Source organism: Sarcophilus harrisii, chromosome 5, assembly GCF_902635505.1.
Source record: "Sarcophilus harrisii chromosome 5, mSarHar1.11, whole genome shotgun sequence".
Classification (NCBI taxonomy): Eukaryota; Metazoa; Chordata; class Mammalia; order Dasyuromorphia; family Dasyuridae; genus Sarcophilus; species Sarcophilus harrisii.
The window spans coordinates 123,631,838-123,652,079 of record NC_045430.1 but is presented as its reverse complement, the minus strand read 5'-3'; the positions used below and the strand labels follow the sequence as shown (position 1 = coordinate 123,652,079).

The following is a 20,242-nucleotide window of genomic DNA, read 5'->3' as shown; positions in this document are numbered from 1 at the left end:
TCCATCCTTGGATTGACTTCCATGACTTCCTTTTCCACTTCCTCTGCTTCTACTCACAGGCTGCCCATACAACCATGTTGACCTAGGACATTTCACATTTATTTATTGATTTCTATTGGGTCCTCACTGCACCAAGGCAATCCAGTTACCCCATTTTAATTCATTCCTTGTCTTGCTGAGAAACTTCTAAACCTCTCAAGTCTCCTACATTCCCCTCTACTTCCATCCATTAAGTTGAGGTCCTTGCTTCTTATTTCACTGAGAAAATTGAACCCATTATCGATTCTTTATTCCCTCTTTTTTATGTCAGAGCTCCTTGACATCATTCCTCATTCTCTCTGCATTTCCTCTGGTTCAAAGTCAGGTGAACATTTTCCTTGCCAAGGTCAGTACCTCCACATGTGAGCTTGATCTCACTGAGTTTCCCCTCCATCCTTTCCACTTTATGCATGAGATTACAGCCTTTATCGTCTGCTTTCTATATATGTCATGGCATAGTGAAGGCTTAGCGATAAGAAAACTTGAAAATGTTTGAAGACAGGAGAGAAGGAATCATTGAAAGGGAGAGACTGAATATTTAATAAAGATAGAAAGAAGGTGATCACTTCTGAAAAAAATTTATGCAATCACTGCTAATACTTCATCGTCTTTTAGTTAGCCTTCAAATCCTTTTTTGCATTTTATTTTCTCACCTCCTCTCTTGACTGAAACCATTCTCTCTAAATTTACCAAAGGTCTCTTAATGGCCACTTCTGATGGTCTTCTTTTCAATCTTCATGCTATCCTCTGGATTTGACTGTTGACCATCCTCTTCTGCTTGCTTATTCTCCTCTCTGGGTTTTTGAGAGCTACTTGTTTTATTGTTCCTTTTCAGATTCCTTTTCCATTTATCATCCATATCATACACTCCCTAGGTAACATTCCCCCTCCATTCAAATGACTCATAGATGTATATATTTTACTCTTGTCTCACTCCTGAACTTCAATCCCATATTCCTAATGAACTATTATAGACATCTCAAATTGGATATCTGGCAGGCATTTCAAACTAGCAAAATGTTTTTTTTTTCTTGTTTTTGTAGTCCCATCACCTAATTGCCATGTAATAAATTCTTGTTAATTGAAGGGATTGATTTGTGCCAGAGATAAAGACCATGAAAGCTCAAAGTCAAAAAAGATCTCAGATTATTGGGATCAAAACCAGTTTTTATAAATAAATACCTTTATTTCATGATTCTTGAAGGATGGGTGGGGGGTAGGATTTTGGTTAGGAGAGGTGTTACAAATAATATCTAATAACCATTCTTAAACATCAAGCAAAAAGAATTTTCAAGTTGCCACTTCACAAAGAGAAACATTCCAAACATATGAGTTGTAATGGTGATTTAATATTTATTCAATATTAAATAGCAATATTGTCATTGCATTAGATCCTGATGTCACTATATTCCTTAGATTTTCACAGAACAAGGAAATCTTTCAGTTGAAAAAAGTGAACAGAGTCACTTTTCAAAGTCAAATTGATCTCTTACTTTACTCAGTTTTCTCATCTATCTTTATACCTCATGCCTCTTCTTGACTTTATTGGGAATTGTGTATTCACCACAGTCATCTGGAACATTTTACTCTGTTTCTTTCCCAGGAGAAACATTTTTTCAAGCATTGTCAGTTTTCCCAGTGCTCATCTGTATATGAATGAGATTAAAAGATAATGTCATTCAAACAGGATGTTGCTAATATAATAGAATCCTGCTTGGGAGTTGGGGGTAGTGGAAGGAAATAAATAACCTTTCAAAGTAGAGGTAATTTTGTTCAAATGCCTTTCAGATATTTCCCCCCCCCCCAAAAAAAAAAAACCCACAACCAACCTTTTTGAGAATCTCATTCTCAATTTGAATGAAATCAAAATTATGCTTTTGGAACTGTCAGAATGAACTTTCTGAGCTTCTGAAACATTTTATACCACCTGATGAATCCTTCATAAACATATACATAAAAAATGCCATTCACTGTAGGTTCCTCCATTTATGAAGTCTGTAATTACACCAAGTCAGGGAAGGAGAGCTTCTAGGAGTCATATTCGTGTTCCTTTTTTGAGAAAATAGAACATACAAACTAAATGAAATCTGGTTGATCTTGGTAGGAGTTTGAAGAGAAGAAAGGTTTTTGTTATGCTTGGTTTCTAGGCAATGTTCAATTGCCATAATTAGGAACCCTTAGCTGACTGAGAAACAGAAAAGACCCCGTCAGAAATCTAGACAGAGGTGACTAAATGTTGGCTCCCTGGTAACAGTTTTCTTCTAGACATTGCAGAAGAGAGACCTTTCAGTGGCTCAATTGATTAAAAAAATCAACATCAACCTAGTTGAACCTCTCTTCAATTTACTAGAAGTCAGAAGATTTCAAGACCAAAAACCTTTGATTTATTACTATCTTTAAATTAAAAAAAATCAGTTTGTAAAAAATCACATTTGTTAAAAGTAGGCATTTATATATATATATATATATATATATATATATATATATATATATGTATGTATATATATATATTTTTTTGGCTTAGGCAGTTGGAGTTAAGTGACTTGCCTAGGATCACACAGCCAGGAAATGTTAAGTGTCTGAGGCCAGATCTGAACTCAGGTCCTCCTGACTTCAGGGATGGTGCTCTGTCCACTGTGCCCTCTAGCTGCCCTGCCCTTTTTACCCCCCTAAACAAGCACTAGATGCTTAACGTAATGTTTATTGACAGAATGATTTGAAAAAATATTTTTGTATTCTTGGCCTTTTATGGAAGGAAATACTCCTTTATAACAAGGTACATTTGAAAAACTGATTGGTTATCAAAAATACCTAAATTATATTTAGTGATGTGTAAGCATGAGTTTCTATGTTTCTTATTAGAAAGCCTATAAGATCATGTATAAGATCATATAATAATTAGCAACCCAATTAAAATTTACTTCAGTATACATAATGTTTAGGGCAGGCAGGCAGAGATGGGTGACACCCTTGAGGTAATCATGTTGCATTTTAAAATTGTGATTTCTTTTGTAATATTAAGAATTTAAGCTTTTTAAAGTGATTTCTAGAGGAGAGTAATTTTAAAATAATTAAATTTCAGGGCTAAATTTGATTCTCTTTATTTATATTGACTTCCTAAAAACTTGTAAAATATTTGGAGGAGAGACTGAGTGAAAAAGAAGGTTTGAGCTAATCTTCAGCAGTTCCTTTTGATGTTGAATGACAGTATCATAGCACTTGAATTTTGTAAGTCCCCTTGCTGAGGTAGGTATAGTAAATGCTATCTTCATTTTACAGATAAGGAAATTGAGGCTGAGAGGGAATAATTTGCATAGTTGCATGGGAGTTGAACCCATGTCTTTCTAACTTTCTAACTCTGGGTTCAATATTTGTCTGTATTGCCTCTCTTTTGGTTATTATTTAAAACAACCGAATATGTCTTAATTGAAAAGTTAATGTTTAATGTCTTGATAGAACTTAAGAATTCTTAACTAATCTTTATAAAGAGAAAAGAAATGTAATTTGAGTAATTGTAGTCACTATTTCTTGAATTCCTACTATATACATAATACTTCATAAATCACAATAGAAGCAGAAGATGAAATCTTTGACAGGGTGATGTTTATTATTGCTTTTTTCCCATAGGAAAAAGAAAAAAAACATGGTTAGAAATGATAGAATATGATTGATGTAATTAATGAATTAAGGAAATAAGTCACAAAATAAGAAAGTCCAGTGAAGGTTATTACCACTTTTACTAAATACAAAGAGAATTACTTTTCCTAGGCAAAATATTTTTCTTATTTTATTTTTTGGTGGGGAGGATATTTTTCCCCTCTTACATGTGTTATATGAAGGTTGTGGCAGATTGTTAGAAAAAGAAAGATAAGGAGTAGCTATCATCATATTATGAGAGAAGTTAAAGAAAAGCCTGAAACCAAGGGAATGTGATAGAGTGGTAGTTTATAGTAGAATGTGGGACATTCCAAAATTTGGATGTTACAACAGAGGAATTTTAAAGGGGATGATGATATTACTTGGATTGAAGTTACTTTCCCCAGGGGAAAGTAGGAAAATGTCCTCTTTAATATAGTTGTCTAACAGCAAAATAATCAATATATGAAATATCTATGAAGCATTGTGAGCATGGGCTTTAGTAGAAGATACTTAGTGGCTAAATTATATCAAACCATTTGACCTAATATTTATAATAAAGGGTTTGTCTACTATATGCTACATTTTTATTTATGAGAATAGGGGTAGAGGTGGAGTAAAGTGAATGAATCTAAATAAGCATATATTCTAAATACTTTATTATGGAAACAAAAATACTACACATTTTATATTAGAGGAATTATGAAAAATACATTTAGATTCAGTTATGAGGGTATGGAGTAATGTATATATTATATATATATATATATATATTATATATATACACAAATAATTTACATAATAATACAAATAATTGATACAAATAATTTCTAGTGATAGGTCTACAAGATGTGAATTGACCTTATTAATTCATTATATTTAAAATCAGCTAATTTGTGAATTTGTAGTGGTTGTTCTTTTGAACCAAATCACATTCCCATATAGCATATGTAAACTAGATTCAAATAAGTGAATACTACATAAATCATATTCATTAGGTTGGTAATGAAGTATCTGATATATGTATCTTACAGAAGGATGATATGGGCTGAACTGAATTTGTGGTGTTTCTAAAATTAAAAAGATCCAGCTTTTTCACATACAAATAGATACCACAATACTGCTATCTCCTTAGATGGAGAGGGCAATGGAATACATGGTGGGGGGAAAAACTCCAAATTTGAGTACACACACATCAAAAAGTGAATTAGCTGAAGCATTTATACCCATTCAACTTTAAATGATCAAAGCAAAGTTCCCTTACCATTAAAATATATATATCAGAAGTTCTTAACATTTTGTGTGACATGGACCCCTTATTCAAGATAATATGTTTTAGTTGTAAAATACAATATATAGGAATACAAAAGAAGCCAATTATATTGAAAGATAGTCATCAAAATATATCTTTTAAAATAAGTTCATGTACACGAAGTTAAAATGTCCTGCTTCACTCAGAGTAAATGAATTGTCTGAAATACTGGGAACAATGGAAATAAAACTTAAACTCCACAAGATATTCTAAGGACACACTCAAAGGGATACTTCAGTGAAATCAAGTGGCAGTTTTCTATACAAAAAAACAAAAGAATTTTTCTGGATTAACAATTAAGGGGAAAATTGAAAGTTAAGCAAAGAACAGTAGTAAATAATGGCAAAGTGAGAAGGCACCAAGATACCATAGTCATAGAGTGCTGGATTTGGATTCAGGAAAACTTGAATACAAACCCTGGCAGAGACATTTACTAGCTCTATGACCCTAGATAAACCTGTCTCTTTTTCTGACTTCAAATAAGATAATATATGCAAAATGCTGTGTAAAAGTTAGTTATTATTATTTTATTGTTATTAATATGAATTGTGTAATAGAAAATCCTTAAACTCTATATAGGCAACTAATAGATTTATTACAATGGAAAACTTAATTATGCATAATGAAGAATAGATAGAAAATATGGTTTCAAAAATCATTTAATTATTCAAGTTTTATCCATATATATCAACCCAAGCAAAATACCTAGAAGAGAGATCATGATAAAATAATAACAGGATTACTGATGTCATAATGAATTAGGAAAAGGAAAGAAAAATCTGAGTACTGTATTTCAAGAAATTATCCAAGAAAATATCTCAGAATCAAATAGAATGCACAGGACCCCAATCAGAAGGAATCCAAGATTAAATATACACACATATATTCACACACTAAACTTCAATGCTACAACAGCAAAGAAAAATACTTTTTTTTTCCTAGAAAGACAGAAATAATTTACTTTAGGTCCCAGTGATTTTTTTTCATAGAGGACAAAGGAAAACTGAAAAAAAATTGGAGCACAGAATTTACAAAATTAAGAAACAGGAAACTACAAACACAGTCTTAATTACCCAACAAATTCAGCATGGGAAATAGATATTTGGGAACATAGAGACTGAAAAATGTATTTAAAAAGCTTAACTAGTACAAGAAACGAGCTTCCCAGCCCAAAAGATAAGTAATTAAACAACTAAAGTAAAATCATTGCTGACAAAATGTGAAAAAAACCTCAGAACACTGTATTGGTTAAATCACTAGGTCTTTCAAAAAAGTGTCAGAGAAACAGACTGAGAGGAAAAATTCCCAGAGAAGGCAAGATACTATCTTTGATAAAGGTGAAGTTCAAATTAAAGGAGAAAGCTTTTTTGGGGACAGTTTTGTTAAGTTTAATAATAGAATTAATAATAGAAATAATAATAATATATACTCTTCCAAGAGAAAGTCCGTGACTTTCCTAACAGTTGTAATATTAAATTATTTAGTAAAAATGCATTGTGCACTTGCAGCTCTCAGATTATTCTTCTGATATGTGACAGATCTACCTTCTTTTCCAATTGAACAATTCCTTGATATCTTTTTTTTTCTTTTGAAAATAATTTCTTTACAACATTATTCCTTGCACTCAATTCTGTTCCAACTTTTTCCCTCCCTTCCTCCACCCCCTCCCCAGATGGCAAACAGTCCTATACATGTTAAATATGCTTGATATCCTTTTTATCCTTCTTTGTATGCTAGTAATACAAATGTGTGTCTTTTTCTTACATCTCTTTTTGTCCTTTCCTAGATGGTAAGCCCAGGCTTTTAGGTTTATGTCATTCTTAATTGTCATTTCTCATATCTAATCTGTTTCCAAGTTTTATCAATGCTACTTTTACGGTACCTCTTATATATGTTCCCTTCTCTCCAGTGACTCTGCCCCCACTTAATGCAGTCCCTCATCATCTTATACCTTATTATCACTACCACCACCACCATTCTGTCACCTTTCTTCAGTAAACTCCACTGGCTCCTTATTACTTTTGGGCTCAGATATAAAATCCCACTCTTTAGTTTTTAAAACTTTTCATATCCTGTCTCCTTTCTGTCTTTCCAGTTTTATACCTTACTCTAATCGCTATATTCTATATTCCTGTGCCCCTTCCCTCTTTGCTATCCCTCAAACAAGACATTCCATCTCCTGAATATTGTATTATTATTATTTTTTTTTATGCCTTTCCCCCATGCCTGGGATGCTTTCCCTCATTTCAGTTTCCTGGCTTTCTTTAAGACTCAACTAAAATCTCACCTTCTATAAAGAGTCTTTTCCTGCCTCATTTAATGCTAATTCCTTTCTTCTGTGAATTATTTCAGTTTATTCTGTATATCTTATTTGAACATAGTTATATGCATATTATCTCCCCCAATTTGATTATGTGACTTCTTTAGGCTAAGAACTATGTTTATCTTTCTTTTCATTCCCAGCAATTAGTAAAGTGTGTGGCACATAGAAGATGCTTAATAAAAACTTTTTTTAGACATTGTCATTTTTTTGTAACTTTCTGTAAAATTCGTGCTTAAAAAAATATTCCATAATGATCTAAGTAGATATCAAGTGAAAAGCTGATCTAAAATTTGCTGTGTTGTTGCCAAGTCATGAAAAGTGGGAGGGGCACAATATTAGAATTGAATTCAAACCAGAAAATATTACAACAGATAAAGGATATGGTAAATGTCATAAGGTTCCAAACAGAATGAGAGTTTATCAGTTTTAAATATATTTAAAGAGTAATTCACATTCCCCATTTATAAATTAGTTTCTTTATAATCATAAAGGACTCCACTAGTTATACTAGTCATGCATCTCTCCATTGCCCATCTGGCCACTTACATTTTGATGCTTTAGAGATCACAATTTTCCATGATTCATAGCCATATAGCATCATCGTTGAATCACAATGACTCTGAAAAAATAAAAATATATTAAAATTGCTTTTGTATGTTAGCTATGTGTGTAATTTCCCAAATTCAATTCAGTCCATTCTCTTTTTCTTATTGCATTCTGGGCTCATCTCATAGCTAATCACAGAATTAAAATGGATCTTAGAAACAATTTAGTCCAACCTATACCTGAGCATGAATCCCCTCTGGTACACGCAACAAGTGGTAATTCAGCTTTTTCTTCAAGATCTCCAGTGAGGGATATTCCACCTCAGGCAGCCCATTTTATTTTTTAATATCTCTAATTTTATTGGAAAGTTTTAAATTTATATCAAATCTTCATTTGCCACTTGCAATTTATACCCATTTGTCCTACTTCTACCCTCTAGGAACAAGCTGAAAAGTCTTAATTTGTTTTTATGTCATAGTTCTTCTAATATCGGAAGACAGCCATCATGTTCTCAATTTCTTCCATTTTCTCTTTCTTGAGTTCCTTCAATTGCTAGTCATATTGTTTAATGAATTAGAGATTCTTACCATCATGGTTTGTCCTCTTCTTGTTGTTCCCCAATTTATTAATATCCTTGTTGATAAAGAGTACCTAAACCTGAACACATTTACCCAAATATGATCTGATCAGTGAAGAATACATACACTAATGGGCTTCCTCCTTGGACTGAAATTTAGGTAATAAGCATCCTTCACTGACTTGATTTTTTATTGTGTGGCTTCATAGGGTAGATCAGTTTCTTTTGCATAGGTATGGACCCCAATGAGGGAACCATATGGTATTTTTATTGTATTGTTATCCTATTTTTTACATCATAAACTTTTCTCCAGAAAAATTATTCTTCCTGTCCATATTGAATCCTGCATTTCAACAAAGAAAAAAGTTGAGAAAAATACTTAATATAGTGATGATATTTAATAATTTGTAAAACATTTTGACTCTACCATCTTTACTATGAGGAAATGTTTGATAGATAATAGATAATGTTTCATTATCTATTCTCTGGCGCCATGGTTGGTCTCTCTGTGTACTTTCCTATTAGTAGTATTTTCTCAGGGTTTTGTTATTGTTATGTTCTTCATTTTCTGCTTACTTCACCCTCCACCATCTCATAAGTCTGTTCATGTTTGTCAGATTTTTCATGCGTCATTCCTTACTCCTTAATATTCCATTATATTTATATGCCACTAATTAGAATTATTCAGTTGGTGGACACTCACTTTTTAGTTATCACCAGAGTTTTACTATTGATATTTTGGTGGACCTGTACTATTTTGGGTATGATATAATTAACTTAAATTTTGTCTTCAAACAGGAGCCTGGAGTGCCCACCTTCTTTTTTAGGAGTTCTTAATCTTATTTTTTTTTCTGTCTTGTACAGTCTGAAACCTCTGAATTTCTCAGAGAAATGTCTCTTTTAAAATTAATAATTGAAGAAAATTCCAAATATCAATTGGAAGCTAGTGAAAAAAGATGTAAGGACCAGCCACCACACAAGTTCATAGACATCCTGAAATCTATCCTTAGACCCTATGATGTTCATAGTTTTCTAAGAAGCCCTAATATGTAGTGAATCTCTCACTTGTATATATTCTGTGCAGGATATTCTTTGTCATAGTAGTAAGTACCTTTGAAGAGTGTATATCTCCTTTTTTATGCTTCATTTAATAATTATCAGAAGTTAGTTGAAAAAAGTTCTCTGTGATTATATATATTAAAGAATTTTTTTTAACATCTTAATAGTGAATGTGAGATACCCATTTAGAATAGAACCTTTAAAGATGCATTTTGCGTTATGTCTCTAGCATATATAGTTATTTGTTGGTAATAATAATTAAAAAAAACTAACAATAACTGGCCTTTAAAAAGCAGTTTGAGATTTGCTTAACATGTTAAAATAATATTTGACTTTCACAGTAACCCCATGAGGGAAAAGGTGTTGAAATTTTATTGTTGGAGAAATTGAGGTAGATAAGGGACTCAATCAGAGTAATCTACCTATTAAGTTTCTGAGGTAGTATTTGAACTCAGTTCTTTCTTAAGTCCTTGTTCAACATTGTATCTAATAAGAGCATCCTGTATTCTATACCTTTTTTCCTTTATTTGTGTCTCTGAAAATGTGTTTGCTTTAGAAAATTATGTGCAAAATCTGACTTTTATTTTCTTCAAGGATATTCATACATAGATGATTCTCATGAAAATTTCATACAATTAGGAAAGTAGACATTTGTATTTGTAATGGTCTTCAAAATTATCTTATTTTTTTGCTTTTATATTCTTTTATCCTTCCCTACCTTAAATATTTTTAAAAACAACCCTTTGTGCTTTTACAATTTTGTTGTTGGTTGTGCCTTGGCTTTGCTTCTTGTTTTAATGTACTTTACTTCATGTTCATAACATTTCCATCTCCTTGAGTTTGGTGGTGTCAGAGTTCAAATGGCTTCCATTATAATTAATGTTGACTATTTGTAAATAATGTTGACTAATTGCTATAGAAATATTGACAAATCTGTATATCTTATTTTCTTTGTTATCCTCCATAAATTTTCTTAGGATGATCTGTTTTAGTTTGATCTGATGGTAAGCTTTGTGTAGATACTTTCTCCATCACCGCTTGTTACTTTTCACTGGTTCACAAAGTAAAACTGCTTGCCCAATTCTTTTATAATCTTAATTATTTGTAATTGTATTCTAAACCACTGATGTCAAATGAAAATAGAAATGGGACAGAATTGGATGGCTGTGAGCTGCATATTGTGGAAAACAACAAATGGGCATTTATTTTGTTAAACACAGCCCAGTTATATTTTATATAACTGGTTCCAGTTGCACTCTAGAGTTTTATGGGCTGCTTGCTACTAGCTGCTCAGCTCTAAACTGTTCATTTTTGCTGCATGTGCTTGGCCAGGAAACTAGGGGAACCCTGTTGGAGAAGGTTCCCCAGCTACAGTCTCCCTGTAATAGTGATTGCTTTCTCATGATTTTGCTTAAAAGGGGGCATCTAGATAGTATAATAGAATGCTGGGCCAGAAGTCAGCAAATCATCGTCCTGAGTTCAAATTCAGCCACTGGTATTTGTATGTGACCCTGGGCAAGTTATTTAACCTTGTTTACCCCAGTGTCTCATCTATAAAAAATGAGCTGGAGAAGGAAATGGCAAACCATCCCAACATCTTTGCCGTGAAAAACCCAAATGGGTCATGAAGAATTCAGCACAACTGGACCACAACAATTAAAATGTTTATCACCAGCGTTAATATTGCAGTCCCTTTTTCCAGAAGCTTAGTAGCTTATTTAAATAAGTTGCATTGGAGCTATCACACTGAGTATTTTGTACTTTTCTCAAGCTTTGCTTCTAATTTGCCTCCTTGTAAAAATTTTCCATGCTACTTTGATAATGTATTTTGACTAAAAACATTCTTATTATTAACATCTATAAAACAACAATTAATTTCTTCATTGAGGCCATTTTCAAGGCTAAAAATTAAATCACCTCATGTACTTGGCATAGGAGCCAAATATTTATGAGAGTAGTTTGGCGAAAGAGTACATAAAGTTACAGTTGAGCTACTTCATAGTCTAATTCCATTATATTATTGTATTAGGCAGAGTATCAAATTATTATACTCCCCATAAGGCACCACTAGTAATTAATATTGTATATTTACTTTTTAAAAAAAATCTTCTGTCTTATTTTCCATACTCTCTTTTAAATTTCTTGTTGACAGAGATACTTTCATATTTTTTTGAGTTTTCTATAGTGCTATATATCTATTATTTGTTAAATGCTTATTGAGTAAATGATTTAGGTGTTGATAATGGTTGCATTGATTTGTTTCGCAGTAATAGGAATAAAATTTTAGCTGTAGCAGTAGACATCCAATAAGTGTTTGAGGATGATTCCATAGTGGTTTTCTGTGAGCCCCACAGGACTGTGTCTTTTAAGAAACAAGAACTTTTTTTTTAACTGTTCTGTTTGCCACCTACATACCAGCAAATTGGGATTAGAATCACATTTGTGACCTTTCTTTGCCTCTTATCCCCAGCTGTTGGGGACACCACGCACTGGGGTGGCTGCCCCTTTGTTAACATTTGGTGCCTTTAGCATATACATTAGAAACTCCGGGAATATGCATAGCAAATCTAGATAAGCTCTTAGTTTATTGTGGCCTCCCTTGCTATTTCATGGGAATGGCTAAAATCCTTCGAGCTACCTTAGGGAGAGGATTCAGTTCTTTGCAAAAAGGCTGAGAGAATTTGGAGATGAATGATATGTTACACTCTCATTTTTAAGGTATAGCATTTGACGTTTTTGTACAATGTAATTGCTGCCTGCTCCTGTATTAAATTTAGCTAGATAGGTCTTTTTTTTTTTTTTTTTTTTCTGCAAGAGCAAAATGCATTTCAGCTTACTGCAATGTAGCTCTTGGGGTTTTCTCAGCGGAAAAGAATGAACAGAATCAGCTGAAATTTTATTGTCTGTTGGTAAACACTTTGTACATTATTTCAGCCAGCTCTAATTAGATTTATTTTAAAGCTCAGTTCCCATAAACCGTAGTGACAGCCAACAATAAAAATCAAATGCTGATTCTAATAAAAAGACACATACACACAATCACCTCAGATGTGTTTGTAATTTATCCTTGTGGCCTTTTAGCATACCTACTGGAACATGTTGATGGAAAGACATTTTACACCCTCAAAACATCAGCAAAGTACTAATCTGAGGAAGAAGAGGTATACCTGCCATTTAGTTTTTACGGTATGAATGAATGATGTTAGAATTGATTTTAAATGTGAAGGCAAAATAAAAAAAAGGTTGTTTTCTTAAATCAATCAACTTCGAAACCAGATTGTTTGCATTCAGAGAGACTTCATTTTTGAGAGTGTAGTCAGAATTTGGAGGTTATCACTATTTGGGTCAATATAATACTTTTTTTTTTATTACTATTTTGCCTGAGGTAATTGGGATTTAAGTGACTTGCCCAGGGTCACACAGCTAGGAAGTGTTAAGTGTCTGAAGTCGGATTTGAACTCAGGTCCTCCTGATTTCAGGACTGGTGCTCCTGTTACATAGCTGCCTCTAATATGGTACTTCTTCAAGAGTTGAACATTCATCTTTTATTGGTTATAATTCCTGTTCTAATTATGTAGCATCGCATTAACATATATGCTTTGATGATTGTGTCAGTTCACCAATACAATAATACAATATTTTTATTTACCTGTCTTCTCTATGTATTTCTTGAATTATTTTTTAAAAATCAAATTTAAATATCAAATAAAATAAGCATTTATAACAGATTATACCTAAAACTTAATTTTTATTATATAAAACTTTACTTTCCTTTTAAAATGTATAATAAATTAAACCTTCAACTTTTAAAACTATTTTGCTTATCTAGCCTTTGTTCTCTGCATTAAAAATATTTTAGTATTCTTTCTTTTTTGAGGGATGGGTAGATATCAAGTGAAAAGCTGATCTAAAATTTGCTGTGTTGTTGCCAAGTCATGAAAAGTGGGAGGGGCACAATATTAGAATTGAATTCAAACTAGAAAATATTACAACAGATAAAGGATATGGTAATGTCATAAGGTTCCAAACATATTGATTTGTCCTTTCAAATTCCTTGGGCAGTATATTAAACTAGAAACACCTCTATGTCATGAATTCAATAAATATAAATGGATGATGATTATCTATTTATTAAAAAGTGACTACACCAGAGCATCCAAGTTTTCTAGCGCTGTTCGTTGTCAAAGCACATTGAAGTGAAAATGGGCCTCAGTTGAGCTGAGGGAGCATGCAGTAGACTGCTCAGTCCTTGTTAGAAGTACTGTATTGATCTGAATATAAATTCCATATATATAGACTATACTCACAACATGAAATCTCTCAGAAAGGTTAGTGTACTCTGATTGGGGCTGCATTCAAGGTTATACTGGCTAGACTTGGGGAGAAAAGTATCTCTTCAGATCAGTAAGTTACAGCATGAAAAAAAATGAGTATGTAATCATGTATATCAAAATATTCATAGCAGCACTTTTTGTGGAAGCAAAATAAACCCCTGAACACAGAGTGGAACCCATCAATTAAGGAATGATTGAACACATTGTAATAGGATATTCTTGTAATATGTAGTGATGGATGTGTGAAGAATTCAAAGAAACATGGGAAAATTTGTATGAAATGTAGTATAAGATCAAATAAGCAGAACTCAGAAAAGAACCATATAAACAGTGATTACATCATTGAAGAAAACAGAACTTAAAGGCCACAGAACTTAAGATTAATTGCAGTGACCAGTTCTTGTCCCTGAGGGGAGATTATGAAATACACTCCCTTCCCCTTGGTAGATAACATGTGGGACAGATGAAAAGCATTGCCAGTTCTCTCAGATAAGGTTGTTTTGTCTCTTTTGTGCTTCACTATTTGTCTTTGTTTCAAGGTAGCATTCAGTTTGGAATGCTATACTGTAGGAGATGACTATGGTGTAAAAACAAAATAGTATCAATAAAATTTTTTAAAAAGGTACTATCAATCAGGTATTTATTTATTGGCCACTGAATGGAAGTGACAAGTTGGGGCAAAGGTGTGTGAGAATTAGACTCTCAGCCAAAGCCTCTTAAATAGTTATGTTTCTGGGGAAGTTTGCCAAGGATTAGATACTCCCAAATTGGGATGATTCCAAGGAAGCTACAGAGGATTGTTACCTAGCTACCCTATTCAGAGGTCAAGCATAAATGGTTCTGTCAGCACAGGAAATGCCACAATGAATAGAAAATCTCGTTTTCATTTGTTCCATCTGTATTTTCATTCCTTAAAAAAGATTTAATTGTTAAATAATCCTATTAGAGAGAGAAAAATATATTATCCTTTTTTTAAAGAGTTTTTTCCCCTAAAAGTGATTTTAATTCATTTATCTTGGAAGAATTAATGACAATTTCCTTTATATAATGAGTAGCTCATTAACTAGTGCCATTGAGGTTATCACTTGCTATGTCCACTTGATGGTGAACCTGCTTAGTGTTAATCTTCAAAGGTGATTTCATCGCACTTAATCAAGATGTTTCACTTAACTTAGGTGAAACAGTTATTGCTTTGAAGTGTCAAGGGTATGAGGGTGATAGCTTGATTGTTTTTGTACAAATGATCCTCATTGTCTCAATGAAGTTCACCATGATGATTGTTTTGCTTTGTGTTTCTCTCCATCCCTGCTTTCAATCCCCCCTCCATAGGTTCTTAGCATGGTAATTAATGCAGCTTACAAGCCAGGAAGGGTATTGAGAGAACTGCAACTTGTGGAAGACCCACAATGGAATTTCCAGGAGGAGACCCTGAAAGCAAAGTAAGTGTTTTTTACTCTGGGAAACCTGGCTTTGAGTAATGCTTAATTTGCTGTGTCTTATTGACTCAGTAATGTAATTAAAAAAAAAAAAAAAAAAAAAAACTAAAGAAAATTAAATTTCTGTTCAGAAATAAGGTGTACCATGTCTGAATATAGATTTATGTGAGTTTTACTATATTTAGTTACATTTAGGACAGTTCTTAGGCATTATATTTATTGTAAGTATAGATTCAAAAATTGTTTTTTTCCCTAATTGCTCAATAACAAGTATCTTATTGATTCATTTGAAAAGCAACTAGGATACTTTCCCTTTAAAGTACACATATTTAGGCTTTGGTGAAGATAAAGGAGAAAGAATTTTTGTGTATATGAAGAACATGCTTTAGTCAAGTCCCTGATAAGTACAAATAATGCATCCCCTGAAGTAGTCATTTCTATTTGAATTTGTACTTTTCAAAGTTTTTATACAAAATACGGTAATTGGTTCCAGCCCATTAGAAATATGCAGTGCAAATTAGAATAATACATCTATCTCAGGGAATTCATTATTCACACTAATCTGGACCTAGCTATATTGATACATGTAATTAAGATTATAGAAAGAGCAGAACATATGGAAAAACCTTGCTCTCTGGAAGTGTGTTTTTTTTTTTTTTTTTTTTAAGGATAATGGATCAACATTTCTTTGGGGTTGATTGAGGAAGGCAGGTAGTGGTGATTGTGTCTCAGGATGGTTTTCTTCTTGTCTACATTTGTTTGCTGGTAAACTTACTAGAGGAGAAAATTTTCACATTGCTTTCAGTTTCCTGAAATTGGAGTTTGAGAACTCTTTACCAGATGTTTTGGTGAATGTAAGAGTACATAGATGGTAGAGAATGTACTTTGCTCAAAACAACTATATATTACTTATATAACACTTTTTTTTGTTCTCGCCCTTGGCACGTGGTATACATTAAAGACAAGTTTAAAAGAGAATGAGAATCTATTTAAATCTAATTCAGAAATTCTCATCTTGAAAGTTGACTTTTTAAGAATAATGAATCTTTCAATATGTTTGGGTTCCTTTGTAATCCTTAATGCACTTACAACATTATTCTGAGAAGGGGTCACTTAACTTTCATCTCACTGGCAAAGGGCCATGACATAAAAATGGTTAAGGAACCTTGACCTCTTGTTTATGCATCCTTCTTTCTCTTAGTGAGGATGGATTTGCATAAAAAGTTCCTGTTCTAGTCTTTAAAAGTCCAGAGAGAGTACACTAAAAATGTTAAGAATCAACAATTTCCTACTTAGAGCTAACCTAAATTAATCCTTCTCCAATTTAAGTTCATTATCTCCTTTTGATGCTTAAGATGTATTTGAAAAACTCATTCATTGCATTATCCTCATCTTGAACTCAGCACTTATTTTGCCCACTATTGACTAGCATTCTTGGTGTAAGTATGTTTAGGGCTATCTTCTGAACCTTGACTTGTTCCTGAAATCATTGATGGGACAATAATGATGCTTTACTAATTAATACAAAATAGAAAATCAAATGGCTTTTTTCAGGTTGTTTTTGTTTTCTGATAGATATTGTTGCATTCTATCCTATTCAGTGAAGGATGATCCAGTTTTTCCTTCTGTTCTTTTATTTCTCAAATATTAGCAACACATTATTTCACATACTTGGTTTTTGTATCCATTCATTTTCAAGGAAGTTTTATGGAAAATCTATATGCAGTTCGTTCTTAGCAAATTCATGTATGACACAGAAAAGAGAAATTGGGATTTTTCTCCTCTAAAATTTTTCTCCTTCACTAAAAAGGAAATCAGTAATAGTAGAGCCTTTATCACATGTGATCAGTCCATAGTGGTAGAAAATCACAGCAGTTTATTAATTGTGTGAAGTTCATTAATTATCTGGGCAGTCAGGAAAAATCCTTTTTTTTGTTGTTGTTTTTTTTTGTTTTGTTCCAGATTTAGCCCTAAATTTAGTACAAACAGAATAAATCTAATAAATATAGATAAGAATTTTGTGATCTCCATAATGTGGATATTCCTTCTGTCAGCATAGATCATAAACTCTCCCATGCCTTTTTATCTTGTCAGATTCTATCCTCTCATCAATCTTACATGTGGAATCAACCTAACTTGATAGGTCCTTCATCAAAGTCTCTTGATCCTACCTCAATATCCATTTGACCCACATGCTATTAACCCTCTCTCTTTATACATGCCTTGGCCATTTATCTCTTTAATAATAATTTATGCAATACTTTTTTCATATTGTAAATTGTTGGTATTATGATGCAGCCTGTTAAAATTCATCTTATGTTTTTCCTTGCTTTTTCAGTAACATACCTTCTTTTCCTTTTTTTGCAATTTTGTGTTCCATTTAGTCCTATCATTACCAGAAACCATTATTATTAAAACAATTGGTTTCTATTTCAGGAAGAATCTTGGGGTCATTAAAAGCACTTCACAAAATGCTTCACTCTTCCCTTTGTTTATTGTTGAGCCTAGTGCATTGTCTATCCAACACACACACACACACACACACACACACACTCACTCACTCACTCTCTCTCTCTCTCTCTCTCTCTCTCTCTGATGGATCTGCTCTATTTGCTGTCCATTAATGGTATGTCATAGTTTAGAAAGTAGTTATTCTCTATCCATTTGTTTCTTCCTTTGTGGATGATTAGGTTGAGCTTTTCTGATTGATTATAGATCTAATATAGGAAGTCTACAGTGTCAGGGTTGATTCTATCAGCAAAATGTCATATGCAGATAGGAGCATCCAAAGAATTGTCACGTTCCCTAGGGAATTCCTCCTGGAGTAAATTCTATACTGAGTGTCCTTCATCACAGTGGCAGAGCATAAGTATCCTGTTCTAAGTGCTAGAAAACAGGGATGGTACTTTTTGCAGAGCTTGCACTAGTTTTTGTATTGCCAAGTCGATCGGAGCTTTTATTAAATCCAGCCTAATAAAATCAAAACAGGCATTGTGAAATCTGGCCCTGCCATATTCTAAAAGCAACGTATTACCTATTATATCAAATATGACAGTAAGTTCCATTTCAGAATCTTACACAGCAACTTATAATGAGAAAATGTCTGTCTCAACTGGGTTTCAAGTGCGCTAGATCACAATAGCATCTTTGAGCAGCTGCTAATGATGACAGGTTTATAGTCAGCAGGAATGTTAGTGTTATCATACTACATGTTGAGTCACCTCATTCCTTCTGATGTAGAATGACAGCTTTTTGGATCTTGACAACTTTGCTGTTTACTTTGGTAGGAAAGGAAGGAGAGGGAGCTCTTTCCCATTTAGCTGAAAGGCAGAAATCCTTGCTGTCATGAATAAATTAACTTGCATTTAATTCATTCAGCTGTCAAAGGTATATGTTACCAACGACTCAATTGCAGTGTTTCAAAAAAAGGATTTAGTTTTGATTATCCATGGGGATAAGATGATTACTATCACTTATTCATAGTTCCTGCTTTTTCATTTTCACATTGTTGTAAAGACCTATATACTGAAAGGAGTTTAAAGTATCATTGATAAAAGAATCTTGATTGATATATACATCTACCTACAGACTGTCATATATCGTCTAGAGGGATTTTCCTAGTATTTTTTAATGCATTTACATGGCACCAGAAAAGACTTTTCATCATTCCCATAGAGATTGTTGTAGAGTTTAGATAATTTTTAAGGTGTTTATCAGCTTATCATTGGTATTCAATGAATTGTCATTAATTTAAAAAAAAAACAGCAACAAACTAGCTATTATATAATTATCAACTATTACTAGATATTTTGGCAGAAAAGATCCTTTTATTGCATTTCCTTGTTCTCAAATATTTTAGATATACTGCTCAAACTACTATTCAAAGTTATTTTAAGGATCAAATGAGATAATTGTAAAATGCCTAGAATAGTGCCTAACACACATAGTAAGCATTATATAAAATTAGCTGCTGCTACTGCTTCTACCAGTACTGCCACCACCATTACCAGCACCCTATTGAAGAGTTTGCTTTCTCTCTGTTGTTATCATTGTAGCACCTACTCTGAAGATAGGAAGATCAAAGAAAGAATAGAATCTATTTTACCCATTATAATTTTAAAAAACAAAGCAAAATTTTTCTGATGTTTAGCATTCCTCACCAGTTGTGATTTATTTTGAGCTTTAGCACTCTTGATAATCTCTTTTAAAAAATAATATTTTTTAAAAGTCCTTTTTTAAAACTAACTTCATTGCCATATATCATTTTTTCTTTACTTTTATTTCTGAATGTATCTATCACTATTACCATACCCAGAGAACTATTATTTACAACAAAGATTTTTTTTTTTTAAAACAAGGATAAAAAGCAATTCAGTACAGCTAACCAGCACAAGGCAGAATAGTCCAGTGGATGGGGTGTTGGATTGGGAATCAGAGGTCCTAGGTTAAAAATCCTGACTTGACACATTTATTGTCATGTGATTCCAGATTAGACTCTTTTTACCTCCTTGGGTTTTATTTTTTCACACCTATAAAATAAGGTTTGGGGTTGACCTTGAGGACCTCTGAGGTCCATTCAGTTCATGGTCTATTATCCTGTTATACATGTCTGACAGTACAGGCAAAGGAGACTTCTGGGTTACATGACCATCACATTGGAAGACTATCTTCTTTGATCTTTGTGACCTCTATAAAATAGGAATTACATGAAAGTGATAAAAGCAGTTTCATCTTTCTCCATGATCTAGGACATCAAAAAAAAATACCTAACAATCATAGAAGGCTAAATCCTAATTACTAACCCATTCCCCCCAAACCATCACAACATTCCAGGAGGTTCCTGTACAAGGCAGCCCTGCAGCTTCTCAGCTTCCCTTCCTCCTTCTTTATTCCAGTGAAAATCAAAAGGCAGAGAAACCTGCCCTGAGTAGGACAGCACCAGGAGATACTTCTTTGTCAAACACTTCCCCTCATCTGTGG

At 33.0% G+C, this 20,242-nt stretch overlaps 1 protein-coding gene and 1 long non-coding RNA gene across 3 annotated transcripts in view; one reads left to right on the top strand and one right to left on the bottom strand.

The window, feature by feature from the left end:
* The window catches only part of SFMBT2 (Scm like with four mbt domains 2), a 295,646-nt gene that overhangs the window by 243,998 nt on the left and 31,406 nt on the right, over positions 1–20,242 (top strand). For both annotated transcript variants that reach the window (XM_031938506.1, XM_003771404.4), the window contains exon 16: positions 15,156–15,265. In XM_031938506.1, the coding sequence (XP_031794366.1) occupies positions 15,156–15,265 (110 nt within the window). The remainder of the gene's footprint in view (positions 1–15,155; positions 15,266–20,242) is intronic.
* On the bottom strand, positions 1,519–7,938 carry LOC116419296. Its single transcript, XR_004229564.1, has 2 exons — positions 7,857–7,938; positions 1,519–1,685 (listed from the first exon to the last, which is right to left on the bottom strand). It is a non-coding gene; the product is annotated as an uncharacterized LOC116419296 (long non-coding RNA).